The sequence below is a fragment of the Chiloscyllium plagiosum genome, unplaced genomic scaffold (assembly GCF_037043375.1).
Source record: "Chiloscyllium plagiosum isolate Xiang-an unplaced genomic scaffold, Cpla_swu_hap1 HiC_scaffold_50, whole genome shotgun sequence".
In the NCBI taxonomy this organism is placed as follows: domain Eukaryota; kingdom Metazoa; phylum Chordata; class Chondrichthyes; order Orectolobiformes; family Hemiscylliidae; genus Chiloscyllium; species Chiloscyllium plagiosum.
Genome location: NW_028270188.1, coordinates 49,069,061 through 49,089,103, shown reverse-complemented (window position 1 = coordinate 49,089,103; position 20,043 = coordinate 49,069,061). Strand labels below are relative to the sequence as shown.

The window sequence follows — 20,043 nt, the reverse complement described above, 5'->3', positions numbered from 1 at the left end:
AAAACAGGGACACGGTGGTGGGAACCCAGGAACTTTGGTGAACTCGGAACGATACTAAAACATCACTGACTCAGATGGGAGATTGTACCGTACACCACGGGGTTAGATACAGAGTAAAGCTCCCTCTACACTGTCCCCCCATCAAACACTCCCAGGACAGGGACAGCACAGGGTTAGATACAGAGTAAAGTTCCCTCTACACTGTCCCCCCCATCAAACACTCCCAGAACAGGGACAGCACGGGGTTAGATACAGAGTAAAGCTCCCTCTACACTGTCCCCCCCATCAAACACTCCCAGGGACAGGGACAGCACCGGGTTAGATACAGAGTAAAGCTCCCTCTACACTGTCCCCCCCATCAAACACTCCCAGGGACAGGGACAGCACGGGGTTAGATACAGAGTAAAGCTCCCTCTACACTGTCCCCCCCATCAAACACTCCCAAGACAGGGACAGCACGGGGTTAGATACAGAGTAAAGCTCCCTCTACACTGTCCCCCCATCAAACACTCCCAGGGACAGGGGCAGCACCGGGTTAGATACAGCATACAGCTCCCTCTACACTGTCCCCCATCAAACACCCCCAGGGACAGGGACAGCACGGGGTTAGATACAGAGTAAAGCTCCCTCTACACTGTCCCCCCCATCAAACACTCCCAGGGACAGGGACAGCACGGGGTTAGATACAGAGTAAAGCTCCCTCTACACTGTACCCCCCAACCCAGGATAGGGACAGCACGGAGTTAGATACAGAGTAAAGCTTTCTCTACACTGTCCCCCATCAAACACTCCCGGGACAGGGACAGCACGGGGGTTGATACAGAGTAAAGCTCCCTCTACACTGTCCCCCCATCAAACACTCCCAGGATAGGGACAGCACAGGGTTAGATTTGGAGTAAAGCTCCCTCTACAATGTCCCACCCTCAAACACACCCAGGATAGGGACAACACAGGGTTAGATTCGGAGTACAGCTACCTCTACACTGTCCCCCCATCCAACACTCCCGGGACAGGGACAGCACAGGGTTAGATACAGAGTAAAGCTCCCTCTACACTGTCCCCCATCAAACACTCCCAGGACAGGGACAGCATGGGGTTACATACAGAGTAAAGCTCCCTCTACACTGTCCCCCTATCAAACACTCCCAGGACAGGGACAGCACGGGGTTAGATACAGAGTAAAGCTCCATCTACACTGACCCCCATCAAACACTCCCAGGACAGGGACAGCATGGGGTTACATACAGAGTAAAGCTCCCTCTACACTGTCCCCCATCAAACACTCCCAGGACAGGGACAGCACAGGGTTAGATACAGAGTAAAGTTCCCTCTACACTGTCCCCCCATCAAACACTCCCAGGACAGGGACAGCACGGGGTTAGATACAGAGTAAAGCCTCCTCTACACTGTCCCCCCCAACCCAGTACAGGGACAGCATGGGGTTAGATGCAGAGTAAAGCTCCCTCTACACTTTCCCCCCATCAAACACTCCCCAGGATAGGGACAGGACAGGGTTAGATACAGAGTAAAGCTCCCTCTACACGCTCCCCTCATCAAACATTCCCAGGACAGGGACAGCACGGGGTTAGATACGGGTTAAGGCTCCCTCTACACTATTGCAGATATGTGCGGAGGAATGGCAGGTGGGGTTTAACCCCGGTAAGTGTGAGGTGCTGCACTTTGGGAGGTCAAATGTTCAGGAAACGTGTCTGGTTAGGGGCTGACCCCTGAACCACGTTGATGTACTGAGGGATCTCAGGGTTCCAGTCCATCAGACCCTGACAGTGGCCACGCTGGTCGATAGGGTGGGGACAAAGGTGGATGGGACGCTTGTCTTTATTGGTCGGGGAACTGGACACAAGGGTCAGGGTGTCATGTTGCAGCTTTCTAAGACTTTGGTTAGAGTATCGCGTTCAATTCTGGTCAGCACATTACAGGAAGGATGTGGAGGCTTTGGGGAGGGTCCTGCAGAGCTTTACCAGGATGCTGCCTGGATTAGAGGGTATGAGCTATAAGGAGAGGCTCGGAAAACTCAGGTGGTTATCTCTGGAGCGTCAGAGGCTGAGGGGAGGCTTGATAGAAGCCGATAACATTCTGAGATTCATAGATAGGGCTGACGGTCAGAATGTCTGTCCCACAGTCGAAATGTCTAAAACTAGGGGTGGGGGGGTGTATTTAAGGGGAGAGGGGGAAAGTCTAAAGGAGGCGTGAGGGGCAGGGTTTTTACACAGAGTGAGGCAGGAGTCTGGAACCTGCTGCCAGGGGTGGTGGTGGGAGCAGATACAATCGGTGGGAGGGGGGATTTAAGGGGCTTTTAGATAAACACATGGAGAGGTAAGGAATGGAGGGATATGGACCAAGGGAAGGCAGAAGGGAGGGGTTTAACTTGGGGTCATGTTCAGTACAGCATTGTGGGCCGAAGGGCCTGTCCCTGTGCTGGACGGTACCGTCCCCCATTAAAGACCAGGCTAAGGAGCTCGGATGTGATTTTCCTTGCCCCGTGACTGAGAAAGAACCTTAACTCTGAGATACATAGAACATCCCAGCAGGGTTAGCCTGCCTCCTGCTGGAGATTTGGGCATTGCATGGGCTGAGTGAACACCGCTGAGCGTGAGCAGTGCTGCCAGGCCCAAGAAGGGCTCCCCCTTCAGGGGACACACTCTGTGGTCATCAGCACTTACCTCCTCGACCCTCACTGTCGGCTGGTTTCACCTGGATCGGTCGGCTCATCTGTAAATCCAGAGAGGTCAGATATTACAACACAGCCGTAACCAGAGTCAACGCCCAAAACAGACCCTGGAGCTAATCCAGATCTACACCCAATATCTCAGAGACATACACACCCAGTGTCCGCTCCCTCAGCGCTGACCCTCCGACAGTGCCCGCTCCCTCAGCACTGACCCTCCGACAGTGCCCACTCCCTCAGCACTGACCCTCCGACAGTGCTCGCTCCCTCAGCACTGACCCTCCGACAGTGCCCGCACCCTCAGCACTGACCCTCCGACAGTGCACACTCCCTTAGCGCTGACCCTCCGACAGTGCCCACGCCCTCAGCGCTGACCCTCCGACAGCGCCCACTCCCTCAGCACTGACCCTCCGACAGCGCCCACTCCCTCAGCGCTGACCCTTCAACAGTGCCCACTCCCTCAGCACTGACCCTCCGACAGTGCCCGCTCCCTCAACACTGACCCTCCGACAGTGCACACTCCCTTAGCGCTGACCCTCCGACAGTGCCCACGCCCTCAGCGCTGACCCTCCGACAGCACCCACTCCCTCAGCACTGACCCTCTGACAGTGCACACTCCCTTAGCGCTGACCCTCCGACAGTGCCCACGCCCTCAGCGCTGACCCTCCGACAGCGCCCACTCCCTCAGCACTGACCCTCCGACAGCGCCCACTCCCTCAGCGCTGACCCTCCGACAGTGCCCACGCCCTCAGCGCTGACCCTCTGACAGCGCCCACTCCCTCAGCACTGACCCTCCGACAGCGCCCGCTCCCTCAGCGCTGACCCTCCGACATCGCCCACTCCCTCAGCACTGACCCTTAATCTATTGGTCCAAATTGAGTACTCAGCTGTCTTTGTTGGGCTTGAGTGAACTGCCTCGTGTGTGTGATAATATGGGACCGGGGAGCGTGTACAAAAACAGAGCCAGAGAGAGAGGGTGAAAGAGAGAGAGAGGGAGAGACAGTAAGATCAAACAGGAGGGCATCCCAAGCCTATTCCACCTTTCAATGAGATCGCTGCTGATCTGTGGCTTAACCTAGTATATTTCCTTGGGGCCATATCCCTAAATACCTTTTGTTGAACAAGAGTTTCTCTGTTTTTGATTCCAGGTCCCCAAGGGGAGGTCTTACCTTGTGGATATAGCACAGAGCTCTGTTTCCTTTTCAGTCACAGCATCTCAAACTGCTCCCTGAGTATACCTCCCTGGCACAGCTTTCATGTCAATGGTGGTTTGCACTCCTCAGATGTTCCTGACAACAGTCAGGCCATGGCTCTCCCACCTCCCACAGAAACGGCACAACCTTATTCCTCTCATTCGGATTTTGCTGTTCAGCTGGCACGAGGAAGAGTTCTCCCTGTCTCACACACCTTCTCACCTCCCCTCCCCCCCCACCCCCCCACCACCTCTCTGACTGTCCTTCCCCACCTCTCTGTCCCTCTGACTCTCAGTTGTCTATTTCTCTCTTCTGTCTGTCCCTCTCTCTCCCTTCCTAATTTGTCTGTCTCTTTCTTGCTTTACTCCTGTCCCTCTCTGTCTCTGTCCCTCTATAGACTCTCTTTCCCCCTCTCTGTCTGTGCCCTCTCGTCTCTGTCTGTCCCTCTCTCTCTCGTCTCTGTCTGTCCCTCTCTCTGTCTCTGTCCCTCTGTCTCTCACTTGTCTATTTCTCTCTCTGTCTGTCCCTCTCTCTCTCTGTCTGTGCCCTCTCGTCTCTGTCTGTCCCTTTCTCTCTCTCTCGTCTCTGTCTGTCCCTCTCTCTGTCCCTCTGTCTCTCACTTGTCTATTTCTCTCTCGCTCTATTCCTGTCCCTCTCTGTCTCTCTCTAGTTTCTCTCTCTGCCTCTGTCTCTTTCTAGTTTCTCTCTCTCTCTCTCTCTCTCTCTCTATCCCTGTCCCTCTCTGTCTCTGTCTCTCTCTAGTTTCTCTCTCTCTCTATCCCTGTCCCTCTCTGTCTCTGTCTCTCTCTAGTTTCTCTCTCTGTCTCTGTCTCTCTCTAGTTTCTCTCTCTCTCTCTATCCCTGTCCCTCTCTGTCTCTGTCTCTCTCTAGTTTCTCTCTCTCTCTCTCTCTATTCCTGTCCCTCTCTGTCTCTGTCTCTCTCTAGTTTTTCTCTCTCTCTCTGTCTCTCTCTAGTTTCTCTCTCTCTGTCCCTGTTTCTCCCCCATCTTGGTTTTCTTTCTCTCTCTTTTCTGTCTGTCCCTCTCTTCCTCATCTCTATCTCTCTCTATCTCTCTCTCTCTCTCTGTTCCTCTCTCGATCGTTTATCTCCCTCTCTCTCTCTCTCTGTGCCCCCCATCCTTCTCTCTCTGTTTTCCCTCCCTCTCTGCTGCCTGTCCCCCTTATTGTAGCTGGGAGCACTGCATTGTGTGTGATATATGAGACCAGGAGAGTCTGTTTGAACGCAGAGGCGTACTGGAGCAGTGTTTGTCAGGAGGCTTCAGTACAATCCTGACTGATTCGCCATGGACCCAGAAACCTGTAAAATGCTAACAGGGACTGGGCGGGAAGGATATTCCTGATAACCGGAGAGAGAGCCCAGAGCTGCAGAGGGGAGGGGGTCACAGTCTGAACGAGACGGGGTGGGACTGAGATGGAGGAGAAAGGTCTTCACCCAGAGAGTGGGGGAGCCTGTGGCACAGGGCGGTCAGGGCCGAATGTCCTCAAGAAGGACTTGAATATAGTCCGAAGGGAAGAAAGCAGGGTGGGGGGGGGAGCTGAGTCAGACGATCAAATGTGATAGTATTGACAGGCAGAGCAGGACTGAATAACCAGTCCTGCTCAGCTTAGCTAAGTACCCATAGGGAGGGCCTCAACCGGGACCTTGGGTTCATGTCACATTACAGGTGACCACCATTGCATTGCACTACACACACACACAGATATTCCTACACACACACACACACAGATATTCCTACACACACACACACACACATATTCCTACACACACATACACACGGACACAGATACACACAGACGCGCACACAGACACCCACACACACCCTTATAGACACACACACTCCCACACTCACACATGCACCCCCTCACAGACTTAAGACACTCTGCACTCACTACACACATACACACACCCACACACTTTCTCACACTCACTACCCCCACCCCAGACAGACACACACACAGACAGACAAAGACCCACATGCACACATATATTTTGTGTGGTGAATGTTTTTGGTACTTTCAGAGTTACATTGCACTTTGCTCAAAAACCACATACATTCATGTCGAACTCTGAGCTCAAAAACTGCATGAATTTATGTAAAACTCTGTTATCTCACTTTTTAGATTAGAATCAATCTAAACATCAGGTCATAGACAGAGAACACAGGGGGCTAACACCGTCAACATATTGTCTAGCTATCACCATTGTTAACAGCTAACCCGAGAATGTAACTTTAAATAAAGGTTTTGTGATTTACACATGAAAGAAGTGAAACTATCACTGTATTCTAACAGATGAAAGGCTTAACAGACAATCAATTCTTCAATGTATAATTTCAGTTACATCACACTGTAAATTTTTGCTATAAATTCTGTGTTACGATCGAGCCCTCCACTGTCACCTGATGAAGGAGCGTCGCTCCGAAAGCTAGTGCTTCCAATTAAACCTGTTGGACTATAACCTGGGGTTGTGTGATTTTTAACTTTGAGAAAGTGAGGACTGCAGATGCTGGAGATCAGAGCTTAAAAATGTGTTGCTGGAAAAGCGCAGCAGGTCAGGCAGCATCCAAGGAGCAGGAGAATCGACGTTTCGGGCATAAGCTTCCTGAAAAAGGGCTTATGCCCGAAACGTCGATTCTCCTGCTCCTTTGATGCTGCCTGACCTGCTGCGCTTTTCCAGCAACACATTTTTAAGCTCTGATTTTTAACTTTGTACACCCCAGTCCAACACCGACATCTCCAAGTCATCACTCCTTGTCATGCACCTTCACGCACTGTATAGTCAACCTCTCAATTCTGGATCAGCGTGTGGTGCTGGAAAAGCACAGCATCCGAGCAGGAAAATCGGACCAAAGCCAGATTCCTGATTTCCACGATTTTCCTGCTCCTCGGGATGCTGCCTGACCTGCTGTGCTCTTCCAGCACCACTCTCTGATCGAGACTCTGATTTCCAGCGTCTGCAGGCCGAGCCCTCTCAACACTGGATGTACGCTCACTTCCTGTAACCCAATTGATGGATAGGGACATGAATGGCAAGAGTTTCGAGGGCCAAGCGCTGGCAAACGGGACTAGATTAGTTTAAGATATCAGTCAGCATGGATGAGTTGTCTGTTACATATCTCTATGACTCTCAATATTGGCCATACGCTCACTTCCTCTGACCCAGTGGATGGACGGGTACGTGAACAGTCAGGGTTCAGAGAGATACTGGCAAATGGGACAGGGTCAGATTGAGACGTTTGGTCAGCACAGACCGGTGGGACCGAAGGGTCTGTTTCCAAGCTCTGAGAATTCGGCAATTCTTCACTGTCCAGCCTCCAGCATGAGTAAATTCTTCCCCACAGGATGTGGGGACTGAAACTGCATTCAGCACTCCAACTACGCTCCTGCCGAACGCTGCTGTGAATGTAGGAGGGAGTATCTTGTCCTGTTTTTGTCTTTTTTTTTTGGAAGAGAGGTTGTAAGGTAGAGGCGCTGAGCACTCCAACAGAACCACAGGAGTAAACAGCTTGGGAGGTCGTGGGGTCTTTTATTTGCCATTCAGCCTTTTATTACATTCCCTACGGTGTGGAAACAGGCCCTTTGACATAACAAGTCCTCCGAAGAGTAACCCACCCAGACTCATTTCCCTCTGACTAACGCGACGGGCAAAAATGTGCAAACTCCACACAGACAGTCGCCCGAGGCTGGGATCCGAACCTGGGTCCCTTGGGGCTGTGAGGCAGCGGTGCTAACCACTGAGCCACCGTGCCAAACCCTGCCAGAATGGGGGTGCCCAGTCTCACAGGATCGGGATTTATGAGTACCATCAGAAACTAGTCAGGGTCTCAACAGAGTTGGAAATGGCAGCAAACCTCAGCCTCCTGGCTGCTGCGCTCTCTTCCTCCTGGAGTGGAGAACTGCATGTCAGAACTAGCGGCTGAATTTGCCGGGTTTTTTTTGCCAATGGGGAGTGTGTACGGGCCGGTGTCAACACTGGAACAGTTAATTAGCAGCAGTCAACGGACCTGTTATTCCGTTAGGTTTTCCAAAAGAGTTAAGTTGTTCTAAATTCCTATCCCTCTGGTTGCATTTTAACTACAGTGTTGAAATAAATAGCGTTCTGCTTAACATCACTTTGACCAGTTGTTCTGGAACACGCAAGGTACATTTGGCTTAAAAACAAGAAAGGTTTTGGGTCGAGACTATCTTCCGAAAATACTGTGAGGGATTCTGATCCGTCCGTACCACCAGTGTGTGCCTGGGCAACAGAGCTGGACAGTATCGGTGGAATGCTGCACTGTCAGAGGGCTTCCACACCTGCCTTTCTGCGGACTGTCAACGGTCACTCTTCTGGGGGGAGTAGGGGGGGGGAGGGATGGGGGATTTTCGTCCCGCCCAGTCCTGGCAGGGACACGTTTCCCTCGATCGACATGGTGGGAGGAAGATGGTCTGGGCCATCACCTCATCAGCTCTCGGAGAATCACAGAGTCCCGACAGTGGGGAAGCAGCCCATTGAGTCCACACCACCCCTCCAAAACACATCCCGCCCTGACGCACACCCCCACCCTCTAACCCTGCATTTCCCACGGCCAACCCACCCTAACCTGCACATCCCTGGGCACTATGGGACAATTCCCCATGGGCCAATCCACCCTAACCTGCACATCCCTGGGCACTATGGGACAATTCCCCATGGGCCAATCCACCCTAACCTGCACATCCCTGGGCACTATGGGACAATTCCCCATGGCCAATCCACCCTAACCTGCACATCCCTGGGCACTATGGGACAATTTCCCACGGCCAATCCACCCTAACCTGCACATCCCTGGGCACTATGGGACAATTTCCCATGGCCAATCCACCCTAACCTGCACATCCCTGAGCACTATGGGACAATTTCCCATGGCCAATCCACCCTAACCTGCACATCCCTGGGCAGTATGGGACAATTTCCCACTGCCAATCCACCCTAACCTGCACATCCCTGGGCACTATGGGACAATTTCCCCCTGGGCCAATCCACCCTAACCTGCACATCCCTGGGCACTATGGGACAATTTCCCCCTGGGCCAATCCACCCTAACCTGCACATCCCTGGGCACTGTGGGACAATTTCCCCCTGGGCCAATCCACCCTAACCTGCACATCCCTGGGCACTATGGGACAATTTCCCCCTGGGCCAATCCACCCTGCCCTGCACACCTTTGGACAGTGGGAGCTTGCTGTGGGTGATCTGACTCCCCCAGTCCTTACCCTAACAAGGGCAAGAGAGAGCAGTGTGAGACAGTTACTGACCAGGAAAACGGATGGCTAGGGACATGGCAGTCTTTGTATTCTCTGAGGTCAATCCTGGGGTCATGGGGAATGGGGAAGGTGGGGTGCCCCTGAGCTCTGCAACGTCCTCCCTCTGTGTAAAAAAAAAACCCTCTTGGGCCGAAATCTCCCTCTCCGTTTCCCGTCCACCGCTCAGTTTTGCCAAATCCCACAATCCCTCCCTCGCCCACGAGGCACCTTGGGACTTCTGGTGCTGTCAAAGGCGCTACGGAAATGCAGATTGCCAGGTGTAGCGGGGAGGTCGAGGAGAGGCAGCCGTGGTGTTACCTCCACGCCAGGCCCTGCCCTGCAGCAGCTTGAGATCAACAGCCAGCAGGTCGCTCTTGGAACCACTAATCGCCTTGCAGCCCTGACACACTAAGCTGCCTTTAAGCGGCGCCCTAATCCACTTTGCTCCTGACACACATCAGCCACACACCACAGGCTTAATCCAAACCTAGGCATGCGCGGGAGTCAGCGAGACAGGAAGGAGGTTTGGGTGGTGGTGGTTGGGGGGGGGGGGGGGGGTGGGGCGGCGGCGGGAATTGGGGGCTGGGGGGCAGGGTCAGAAAATGCAATAAACTGGACCGAACTTACACCATCAAACTTACACACAATTAAAATGTGAGAGAGAGAGAGAGAATGTGAAAGGAGCGAGTCAGAAAAAAGATTGCAAGAGGAGAGAAGTAGAGAGAGACAGAGAGAAAGAGTGAGTTTAAATTGTGGTTAAAAGTGGGAGATTGAGATTCACAAAGTCAGCCTTTCAGAATATGAAGGGGAGTTTCTCAACTCAGATTGATCTCGCTCCATCAGGTGGAGCTGTCTCATGCTGCTGTGCAGTGCTCAGTCTGGAATTGTGTTTGAGTGGTATTGTGTTCAGTGTATAATTCGGTGACTGATCTGCTGTGAGTTGTTTCTAATTGTTTCATCGTGCTGCACTCTGTTCAGTCTGGAACGGTCTGTGTGCAGCGTCGTGTGTTCACCCTGTAACAGTCTGCACGCACCGTCGTGTGTTCAGTCTGTAACAGTCTGCACGCAGCATCGTGTGTTCAGTCTGTAACAGTGTGCACGCAGCGTCGTGTGTTCAGCCTGTAACAGTCTGCACGCAGCGTCGTGTGTTCACCCTGTAACAGTCTGCACGCACCATCGTGTGTTCAGTCTGTAACAGTCTGCACGCAGCGTCGTGTGTTCAGCCTGTAACAGTCTGCACGCAGCATCGTGTGTTCAGGCTGTAACAGTCTGCACGCAGCATCGTGTGTTCAGCCTGTAACAGTCTGCACGCAGCATCGTGTGTTCAGTCTCTAACATTGTGCACGCAGCATCGTGTGTTCAGCCTGTAACAGTCTGCACGCAGCATCGTGTGTTCAGTCTGTAACATTGTGCACGCAGCATCGTGTGTTCAGTCTGTAACAGTCTGCACGCAGCATCGTGTGTTCAGTCTGTAACAGTCTGCACGCAGCATCGTGTGTTCAGTCTGTAACAGTCTGCACGTAGCATCGTGTGTTCAGTCTGTAACAGTGTGCACCCAGCATCGTGTGTTCAGTCTGTAACAGTCTGCACGCAGCATCGTGTGTTCAGTCTGTAACAGTCTGCACGTAGCATCGTGTGTTCAGTCTGTAACAGTGTGCACCCAGCATCGTGTGTTCAGTCTGTAACATTGTGCACACAGCATCATGTGTTCAGTCTGTAACAGTCTGCACGCAGCATCGTGTGTTCAGTCTGTAACAGTCTGCACGCAGCATCGTGTGTTCAGTCTGTAACAGTCTGCACGCAGCATCATGTGTTCAGTCTGTAACAGTCTGCACGCAGCATCGTGTGTTCAGTCTGTAACAGTCTGCACGCAGCATCGTGTGTTCAGTCTGTAATAGTCTGCACGCATCGTCGTGTGTTGTCTGTAACATTGTGCACGCAGCATCGTGTGTTCAGCCTGTAACAGTCTGTACGCAGCATCGTGTGTTCAGTCTGTAACAGTCGGCACGCAGCATCGTGTGTTCAGTCTGTAACAGACTGTACGCAGCATCGTGTGTTCAGTCTGTAACAGTCTGCACGCAGCATACTGTGTTCAGTCTGTATCAGTGTGCACGCAGCATCGTGTGTTCAGTCTGTAACAGTCGGCACGCAGCATCGTGTGTTCAGTCTGTAACAGTGTGCACGCAGCATCGTGTGTTCAGTCTGTAACAGTGTGCACGCAGCGTCATGTGTTCAGCCTGTAACAGTGTGCACGGGGCATTGTGTGTTCAGTCTGTAACAGTCTATACGCAGCGTCGTGTGTTCAGTCTGTAACAGTGTGCACGCAGCGTCATGTGTTCAGCCTGTAACAGTCTGCACGCAGCATCGTGTGTTCAGTCTGTAACAGTCTGTACGCAGCGTCGTGTGTTCAGTCTGGAACAGTCTGTACGCAGCATCGTGTGTTCAGTCTGTAACAGTCTGCTCGCAGCATCATGTGTTCAGTCTGTAAGTCTGTACGCAGCATCATGTGTTCAGTCTGTAACAGTCTGTACGCAGCGTCGTGTGTTCAATCTGGAACAGTCTGTACGCAGCGTCGTGTGTTCAGTCTGGAACAGTCTGTACGCAGCATCGTGTGTTCAGTCTGTAACAGTCTGCTCGCAGCATCATGTGTTCAGTCTGTAAGTCTGTACGCAGCATCATGTGTTCAGTCTGTAACAGTCTGTACGCAGCGTCGTGTGTTCAATCTGGAACAGTCTGTACGCAGCGTCGTGTGTTCAGTCTGTAACAGTCTGCATGCAGCATCATGTGTTCAGTCTGTAACAGTCTGTACGCAGCGTCGTGTGTTCAGTCTGTAACAGTCTGCACGCAGCGTCGTGTGTTCAGCCTGTAACAGTCTGCACGCAGCATCGTGTGTTCAGTCTGTAACAGTCTGTACGCAGCGTCGTGTGTTCAGTCTGGAACAGTCTGTACGCAGCATCGTGTGTTCAGTCTGTAACAGTCTGCTCGCAGCATCGTGTGTTCAGTCTGTAACAGTCTGTACGCAGCGTCGTGTGTTCAGTCTGGAACAGTCTGTACGCAGCATCGTGTGTTCAGTCTGTAACAGTCTGCTCGCAGCATCATGTGTTCAGTCTGTAAGTCTGTACGCAGCATCATGTGTTCAGTCTGTAACAGTCTGTACGCAGCGTCGTGTGTTCAATCTGGAACAGTCTGTACGCAGCGTCGTGTGTTCAGTCTGGAACAGTCTGTACGCAGCATCGTGTGTTCAGTCTGTAACAGTCTGCTCGCAGCATCATGTGTTCAGTCTGTAAGTCTGTACGCAGCATCATGTGTTCAGTCTGTAACAGTCTGTACGCAGCGTCGTGTGTTCAATCTGGAACAGTCTGTACGCAGCGTCGTGTGTTCAGTCTGTAACAGTCTGCATGCAGCATCATGTGTTCAGTCTGTAACAGTCTGTACGCAGCGTCGTGTGTTCAGTCTGGAACAGTCTGCACGCAGCGTCGTGTGTTCAGTCTGTAACAGTGTGCACGCAGCGTCATGTGTTCAGCCTGTAACAGTGTGCACGGGGCATTGTGTGTTCAGTCTGTAACAGTCTGCACGCAGCATCGTGTGTTCAGTCTGTAACAGTGTGCACGCAGCGTCATGTGTTCAGCCTGTAACAGTCTGCACGCAGCATCGTGTGTTCAGTCTGTAACAGTCTGTACGCAGCGTCGTGTGTTCAGTCTGGAACAGTCTGTACGCAGCATCGTGTGTTCAGTCTGTAACAGTCTGCTCGCAGCATCATGTGTTCAGTCTGTAAGTCTGTACGCAGCATCATGTGTTCAGTCTGTAACAGTCTGTACGCAGCGTCGTGTGTTCAATCTGGAACAGTCTGTACGCAGCGTCGTGTGTTCAGTCTGTAACAGTCTGCATGCAGCATCATGTGTTCAGTCTGTAACAGTCTGTATGCAGCGTCGTGTGTTCAGTCTGTAACAGTCTGCACGCAGCGTCGTGTGTTCAGCCTGTAACAGTCTGCACGCAGCATCGTGTGTTCAGTCTGTAACAGTCTGTACGCAGCGTCGTGTGTTCAGTCTGGAACAGTCTGTACGCAGCATCGTGTGTTCAGTCTGTAACAGTCTGCTCGCAGCATCATGTGTTCAGTCTGTAAGTCTGTACGCAGCATCATGTGTTCAGTCTGTAACAGTCTGTACGCAGCGTCGTGTGTTCAATCTGGAACAGTCTGTACGCAGCGTCGTGTGTTCAGTCTGTAACAGTCTGCATGCAGCATCATGTGTTCAGTCTGTAACAGTCTGTACGCAGCGTCGTGTGTTCAGTCTGGAACAGTCTGCACGCAGCGTCGTGTGTTCAGTCTGTAACAGTCTGTACGCAGCGTCGTGTGTTCAGTCTGTAACAGTCTGCACGCATCGTCGTGTGTTGTCTGTAACATTGTGCACGCAGCATCGTGTGTTCAGTCTGTAACAGTCTGCACGTAGCATCGTGTGTTCAGTCTGTAACAGTCTGCACGCAGCATACTGTGTTCAGTCTGTAACAGTGTGCACGCAGCATCGTGTGTTCAGTCTGTAACAGTGTGCACGCAGCATCGTGTGTTCAGTCTGTAACAGTCTGTACGCAGCGTCGTGTGTTCAGTCTGTAACAGTCTGCACGCATCGTCGTGTGTTGTCTGTAACATTGTGCACGCAGCATCGTGTGTTCAGCCTGTAACAGTCTGTACGCAGCATCGTGTGTTCAGTCTGTAACAGTCGGCATGCAGCATCGTGTGTTCAGTCTGTAACAGTCTGCACGCAGCATCGTGTGTTCAGTCTGTAACAGTCTGCACGCAGCATACTGTGTTCAGTCTGTAACAGTGTGCACGCAGCATCGTGTGTTCAGTCTGTAACAGTGTGCACGCAGCATCGTGTGTTCAGTCTGTAACAGTGTGCACGCAGCATCGTGTGTTCAGTCTGTAACAGTGTGCACGCAGCGTCATGTGTTCAGCCTGTAACAGTGTGCACGGGGCATTGTGTGTTCAGTCTGTAACAGTCTATACGCAGCGTTGTGTGTTCAGTCTGTAACAGTCTGCACGCAGCATCGTGTGTTCAGTCTGTAACAGTGTGCACGCAGCGTCATGTGTTCAGCCTGTAACAGTCTGCACGCAGCATCGTGTGTTCAGTCTGTAACAGTCTGTACGCAGCGTCGTGTGTTCAGTCTGGAACAGTCTGTACGCAGCATCGTGTGTTCAGCCTGTAACAGTCTGTACGCAGCGTCGTGTGTTCAGTCTGGAACAGTCTGTACGCAGCATCGTGTGTTCAGTCTGTAACAGTCTGCACGCAGCATCGTGTGTTCAGCCTGTAACAGTCTGTACGCAGCGTCGTGTGTTCAGTCTGGAACAGTCTGTACGCAGCATCGTGTGTTCAGCCTGTAACAGTCTGCACGCAGCATCGTGTGTTCAGCCTGTAACAGTCTGTACGCAGCGTCGTGTGTTCAGTCTGTAACAGTCTGCACGCAGCATCGTGTGTTCAGCCTGTAACAGTCTGTACGCAGCGTCGTGTGTTCAGTCTGTAACAGTCTGCACGCAGCATCGTTTGTTCAGCCTGTAACAGTCTGTACGCAGCGTCGTGTGTTCAGTCTGGAACAGTCTGTACGCAGCATCGTGTGTTCAGTCTGTAACAGTCTGCTCGCAGCATCATGTGTTCAGTCTGTAAGTCTGTACGCAGCATCATGTGTTCAGTCTGTAACAGTCTGTACGCAGCGTCGTGTGTTCAATCTGGAACAGTCTGTACGCAGCGTCGTGTGTTCAGTCTGTAACAGTCTGCATGCAGCATCATGTGTTCAGTCTGTAACAGTCTGTACGCAGCGTCGTGTGTTCAGTCTGGAACAGTCTGCACGCAGCGTCGTGTGTTCAGTCTGTAACAGTCTGTACGCAGCGTCGTGTGTTCAGTCTGTAACAGTCTGTACGCAGCGTCGTGTGTTCAGTCTGTAACAGTCTGTACGCAGCGTCGTGTGTTCAATCTGGAACAGTCTGTACGCAGCGTCGTGTGTTCAGTCTGTAACAGTCTGTACGCAGCGTCGTGTGTTCAGTCTGTAACAGTCTGTACGCAGCGTCGTGTGTTCAGGCTGTAACAGTCGGCACGCAGCATCGTGTGTTCAGGCTGTAACAGTGTGCATGCAGCATCATGTGTTCAGTCTGTAACAGTCTGTACGCAGCGTCGTGTGTTCAGTCTGGAACAGTCTGCACGCAGCGTCGTGTGTTCAGTCTGTAACAGTCTGTACGCAGCGTCGTGTGTTCAGTCTGTAACAGTCTGTACGCAGCGTCGTGTGTTCAGTCTGTAACAGTCTGTACGCAGCGTCGTGTGTTCAATCTGGAACAGTCTGTACGCAGCGTCGTGTGTTCAGTCTGTAACAGTCTGTACGCAGCGTCGTGTGTTCAGTCTGTACGCAGCGTCGTGTGTTCAGGCTGTAACAGTCGGCACGCAGCGTCGTGTGTTCAGTCTGTAACAGTCTGCACGCAGCATCGTGTGTTCAGTCTGTAACAGTCTGCACGCAGCATCGTGTGTTCAGTCTGTAACAGTCTGCACGCAGCATCGTGTGTTCAGTCTGTAACAGTCTGCACGCAGCATACTGTGTTCAGTCTGTAACAGTGTGCACGGGGCATTGTGTGTTCAGTCTGTAACATTGTGCACGCAGCGTCGTGTGTTCAGTCTGTAACAGTCTGCTCGCAGCATCGTGTGTTCAGTCTGTAACAGTGTGCACGCAGCGTCATGTGTTCAGCCTGTAACAGTGTGCACGGGGCATTGTGTGTTCAGTCTGTAACAGTCTGTACGCAGCATCGTGTGTTCAGCCTGTAACAGTGTGCACGCAGCATCGTGTGTTCAGCCTGTAACAGTCTGCACGCAGCGTCGTGTGTTCAGTCTGGAACAGTCTGTACGCAGCATCGTGTGTTCAGTCTGTAACAGTCTGCTCGCAGCATCATGTGTTCAGTCTGTAACAATCTGTACGCAGCATCATGTGTTCAGTCTGTAACAGTCTGTACGCAGCGTCGTGTGTTCAATCTGGAACAGTCTGTACGCAGCGTCGTGTGTTCAGTCTGGAACAGTCTGCACGCAGCGTCGTGTGTTCAGTCTGTAACAGTCTGTACGCAGCGTCGTGTGTTCAGTCTGTAACAGTCTGTACGCAGCGTCGTGTGTTCAGTCTGGAACAGTCTGCACGCAGCATCGTGTGTTCAGGCTGTAACAGTCTGCACGCAGCATCGTGTGTTCAGTCTGTAACAGTCTGTACGCAGCGTCGTGTGTTCAGTCTGTAACAGTCTGCACGCAGCGTCGTGTGTTCAGTCTGTAACAGTCTGCACGCAGCGTCGTGTGTTCAGTCTGTAACAGTCTGCACGCAGCATCGTATGTTCAGTCTGTAACAGTCTGCACGCAGCATTGTGTGTTCAGTCTGTAACAGTCTGCACGCAGCGTCGTGTGTTCAGTCTGTAACAGTCTGCACGCAGCATCGTGTGTTCAGTCTGTAACAGTCTGCACGCAGCATCGTATGTTCAGTCTGTAACAGTGTGCACGGGGCATTGTGTGTTCAGTCTGTAACAGTCTGCACGCAGCGTCGTGTGTTCAGTCTGTAACAGTCTGCACGCAGCATCGTGTGTTCAGTCTGTAACAGTCTGCACGCAGCATTGTGTGTTCAGTCTGTAACAGTCTGCACGCAGCGTCGTGTGTTCAGTCTGTAACAGTCTGCACGCAGCATCGTGTGTTCAGTCTGTAACAGTCTGCACGCAGCATCGTATGTTCAGTCTGTAACAGTCTGCACGCAGCATTGTGTGTTCAGTCTGTAACAGTCTGCACGCAGCATCGTGTGTTCAGTCTGTAACAGTCTGCACGCAGCATCGTGTGTTCAGTCTGTAACAGTCTGCACGCAGCATCGTATGTTCAGTCTGTAACAGTCTGCACGCAGCATTGTGTGTTCAGTCTGTAACAGTCTGCACGCAGCATCGTGTGTTCAGTCTGTAACAGTCTGCACGCAGCATCGTGTGTTCAGTCTGGAACAGTCTGCTCGCAGCATCGTGTGTTCAGTCTGGAACAGTCTGCACGCAGCGTCATGTGTTCAGTCTGGAACAGTCTGCCTGTGGTTATTTTGTTTGGAAAAAGTGCAGAGCCCCATCCTGGACACTCTCCGTCGATACGACAGCAGTGTTGAGCTTTGACGGACTGGTTTGCAGCCCGTGTGGAGAACAGGTAGCAGAGGGAGAGACTGTAGTGATCTCTCTGCTCAGTGTACATTCTCAGTGAGAGGCTGGGGCTACCCAAATCTGTACACAACACCCCAGAGGTAATGTCTGTGAGGGCTAATCGCTCTTGATAGATTGAATAAAAAGCTGTTCTGATTCCCTTAATTAGCTGTGCTGTCGTGTGCCTCGCGATCCGTGCTGGCACTCCTGCACTGTCTGTTTGTTTGCTGCTAATACCCAGCCAGCTTTTCCCACGAGGGCCGTTACCATGTCAATCAGGGTCACTTAGAAACCAGTATCAACATCATCATCCCCTCCATCCCTCATCAAACCTGGCAAACCCAGGGAGTGAGAGAGAGAGAGAGAGAGAGAGGGAGGGTGGGAGAGTGAGAGAGGGAGAGTGAGAGAGGTAGGGGGGAGTGAGAGAGAAGAGAGAGGGAGGGAGAGGGAGAGGGAGAGAGGGAGGGTGGGAGAATGAGAGAGGGAGGTGGGAGGGAGCGGGAGTGAGAGAGAGAGAGGGAGGGTGGGAGAGTGAGAGAGGGAGGTGGGAGGGAGCGGGAGTGAGAGAGAGAGAGAGGGAGGGTGGGAGAGTGAGAGAGGGAGGGGGAGAGGGAGTGAGAGAGGGGGGGGAGTGAGAGAGGGAAGGAGGGGGAGAGAGAGAGGGAGAGTGAGAGACGGAGGGGTTGTGAGAGAGGGAGGGTGGGAGGGAGGGGGAGTGAGAGAGAGAAAGGGAGCATGGGAGAGGGAGGGAGGGGGAATGAGAGAGAGGGAGAGAGGGAGAAAGAGAGAGAGTGGGAGAGGGAGGGGGGGTGAGAGAAAGAGGGAGGCAGAGTGAGAGAGGAAGGGGGGAGTGAGAGAGGGAGGGAAGGGGAGTGAGAGAGAGAGAGAGAGAGGGTGGGAGAATGAGAGAGAGGGAGGTAGGGAGAGTGAGAGAGGGAGTGAGAGAGAGGGGGAGAGAGAGGGAGAGAGAGGGAGGGAGGGGGAGTGAGAGAGGGAGGGAGGGAGGGGGAGTGAGGGAGGGAGGGAGGGAGAGTGAGATAGGGATGGAGGGAGGGGGAGTGAGGGAGGGAGGGAGAGAGAGATTGAGAGAGGGAGCGAGGGGGAGTGAGAGAGGGAGGGAGGGGGCCAATCCACCCTAACCTGCACATCCCTGGGCACTATGGGACAATTTCCCACGGCCAATCCACCCTAACCTGCACATCCCTGGGCACTATGGGACAATTTCCCATGGCCAATCCACCCTAACCTGCACATCCCTGGACACTATGGGACAATTTCCCACGGCCAATCCACCCTAACCTGCACATCCCTGGGCACTTTGGGACAATTTCCCACGGCCAATCCACCCTAACCTGTACATCCCTGGACACTATGGGACAATTTCCCACGGCCAATCCACCCTAACCTGCACATCCCTGGACACTATGGGACAATTTCCCACGGCCAATCCACCCTAACCTGCACATCCCTGGACACTATGGGACAATTTCCCACGGCCAATCCACCCTAACCTGCACATCCCTGGGCACTTTGGGACAATTTCCCACGGCCAATCCACCCTAACCTGCACATCCCTGGGCACTATGGGACAATTTCCCACGGCCAATCCCACCCTAACCTGTACATCCCTGGACACTATGGGACAATTTCCCACGGCCAATCCACCCTAACCTGCACATCCCTGGACACTATGGGTAATTTAGCATGGCCAATCCACCCTAAATTGCACATCTTTGGACTGTGGGAGGAAACCGGAGCACCCGGAGGAAACCCATGCAGACACGGGGGAGAATGTGCAAACTCCACACAGACAATTGCCCGAGGGGGGAATCGAACCTGGGTCCCTGGCGCCGTGAGGCAGCAGTGCTAACCACTGAGACATCGTGCCGCCCATTTAAGGTGAGAGGGGAAAGATTTAAAAGGAATGTCAGGGGCACCTTCTTGTAACATTTTATTCCTCTCTCTGTTTAGTCACCATCTGATGGTATGATCCGCGTGTACTACACACAAAATGTCTCACTGCTCCTGGGTACGTGTGTCAGTACTAAATCGAATCAAATTAAATCCGTTTGGAATGTTGCGGAGGGTGGGGAGGGGGGAGGGTACAGACCTGTCTCTGGGACTAACGCTTGTCGATCTGCCCAAAGCAATTCAGCTAATGGACGCGGTCGGAAATCCTGGTGTTATTTTAGGCAGCTCATTAATCACCTTTTTAAGTGGGTTAGTGACCTCCTTAGAACAGCAGCTAAGAGTCGGCATGGAAACAGTGGTATCAGCCCAACCCATCCATACCGGCCAGGTCTCCCAAGCTGAACCAGGCCCACATCTCCCTCGGAACCCTTCTTATCCATGTACCCATCCAGGTACATTTTAAACGGTGTACTGGTACCAGCATCCACATACATGTGAGGGGCTGCATTTTGGAAAGGCAGACCAGGGCAAGACTTAATGGTCAGGTCCTGGGGAGGGTTGCTGAATGAAGAGACCTTGGGAGTGCAGGTTCATAGCTCCCTGAAAGTGGAGGCGCAGGTAGATAGGATAGTGAAGGAGGTGTTTGGTATGCTTTCCTTTATTGGTCAGAGTATTGAGTCCAGGAGTTGGGAGGTCATGTTGCGGCTGTACAGGACATTGGTTAGGCCGCTTTTGGGAATAGAGGTCATCCTGCTCTAACGCGCGTTTCGTCCACGTGAATTGGCTGTACTGCG

General features: G+C 52.5%; 1 protein-coding gene across 1 annotated transcript in view; it reads right to left on the bottom strand.

The window, feature by feature from the left end:
• Positions 1–20,043, bottom strand: part of LOC148135299 (CUGBP Elav-like family member 3-A) — a 108,774-nt gene that overhangs the window by 68,405 nt on the left and 20,326 nt on the right. Inside the window, exon 2 of the mRNA XM_087985108.1 lies at positions 2,682–2,730. Coding sequence (XP_087841234.1) covers positions 2,682–2,730 — 49 coding nt within the window. The remainder of the gene's footprint in view (positions 1–2,681; positions 2,731–20,043) is intronic.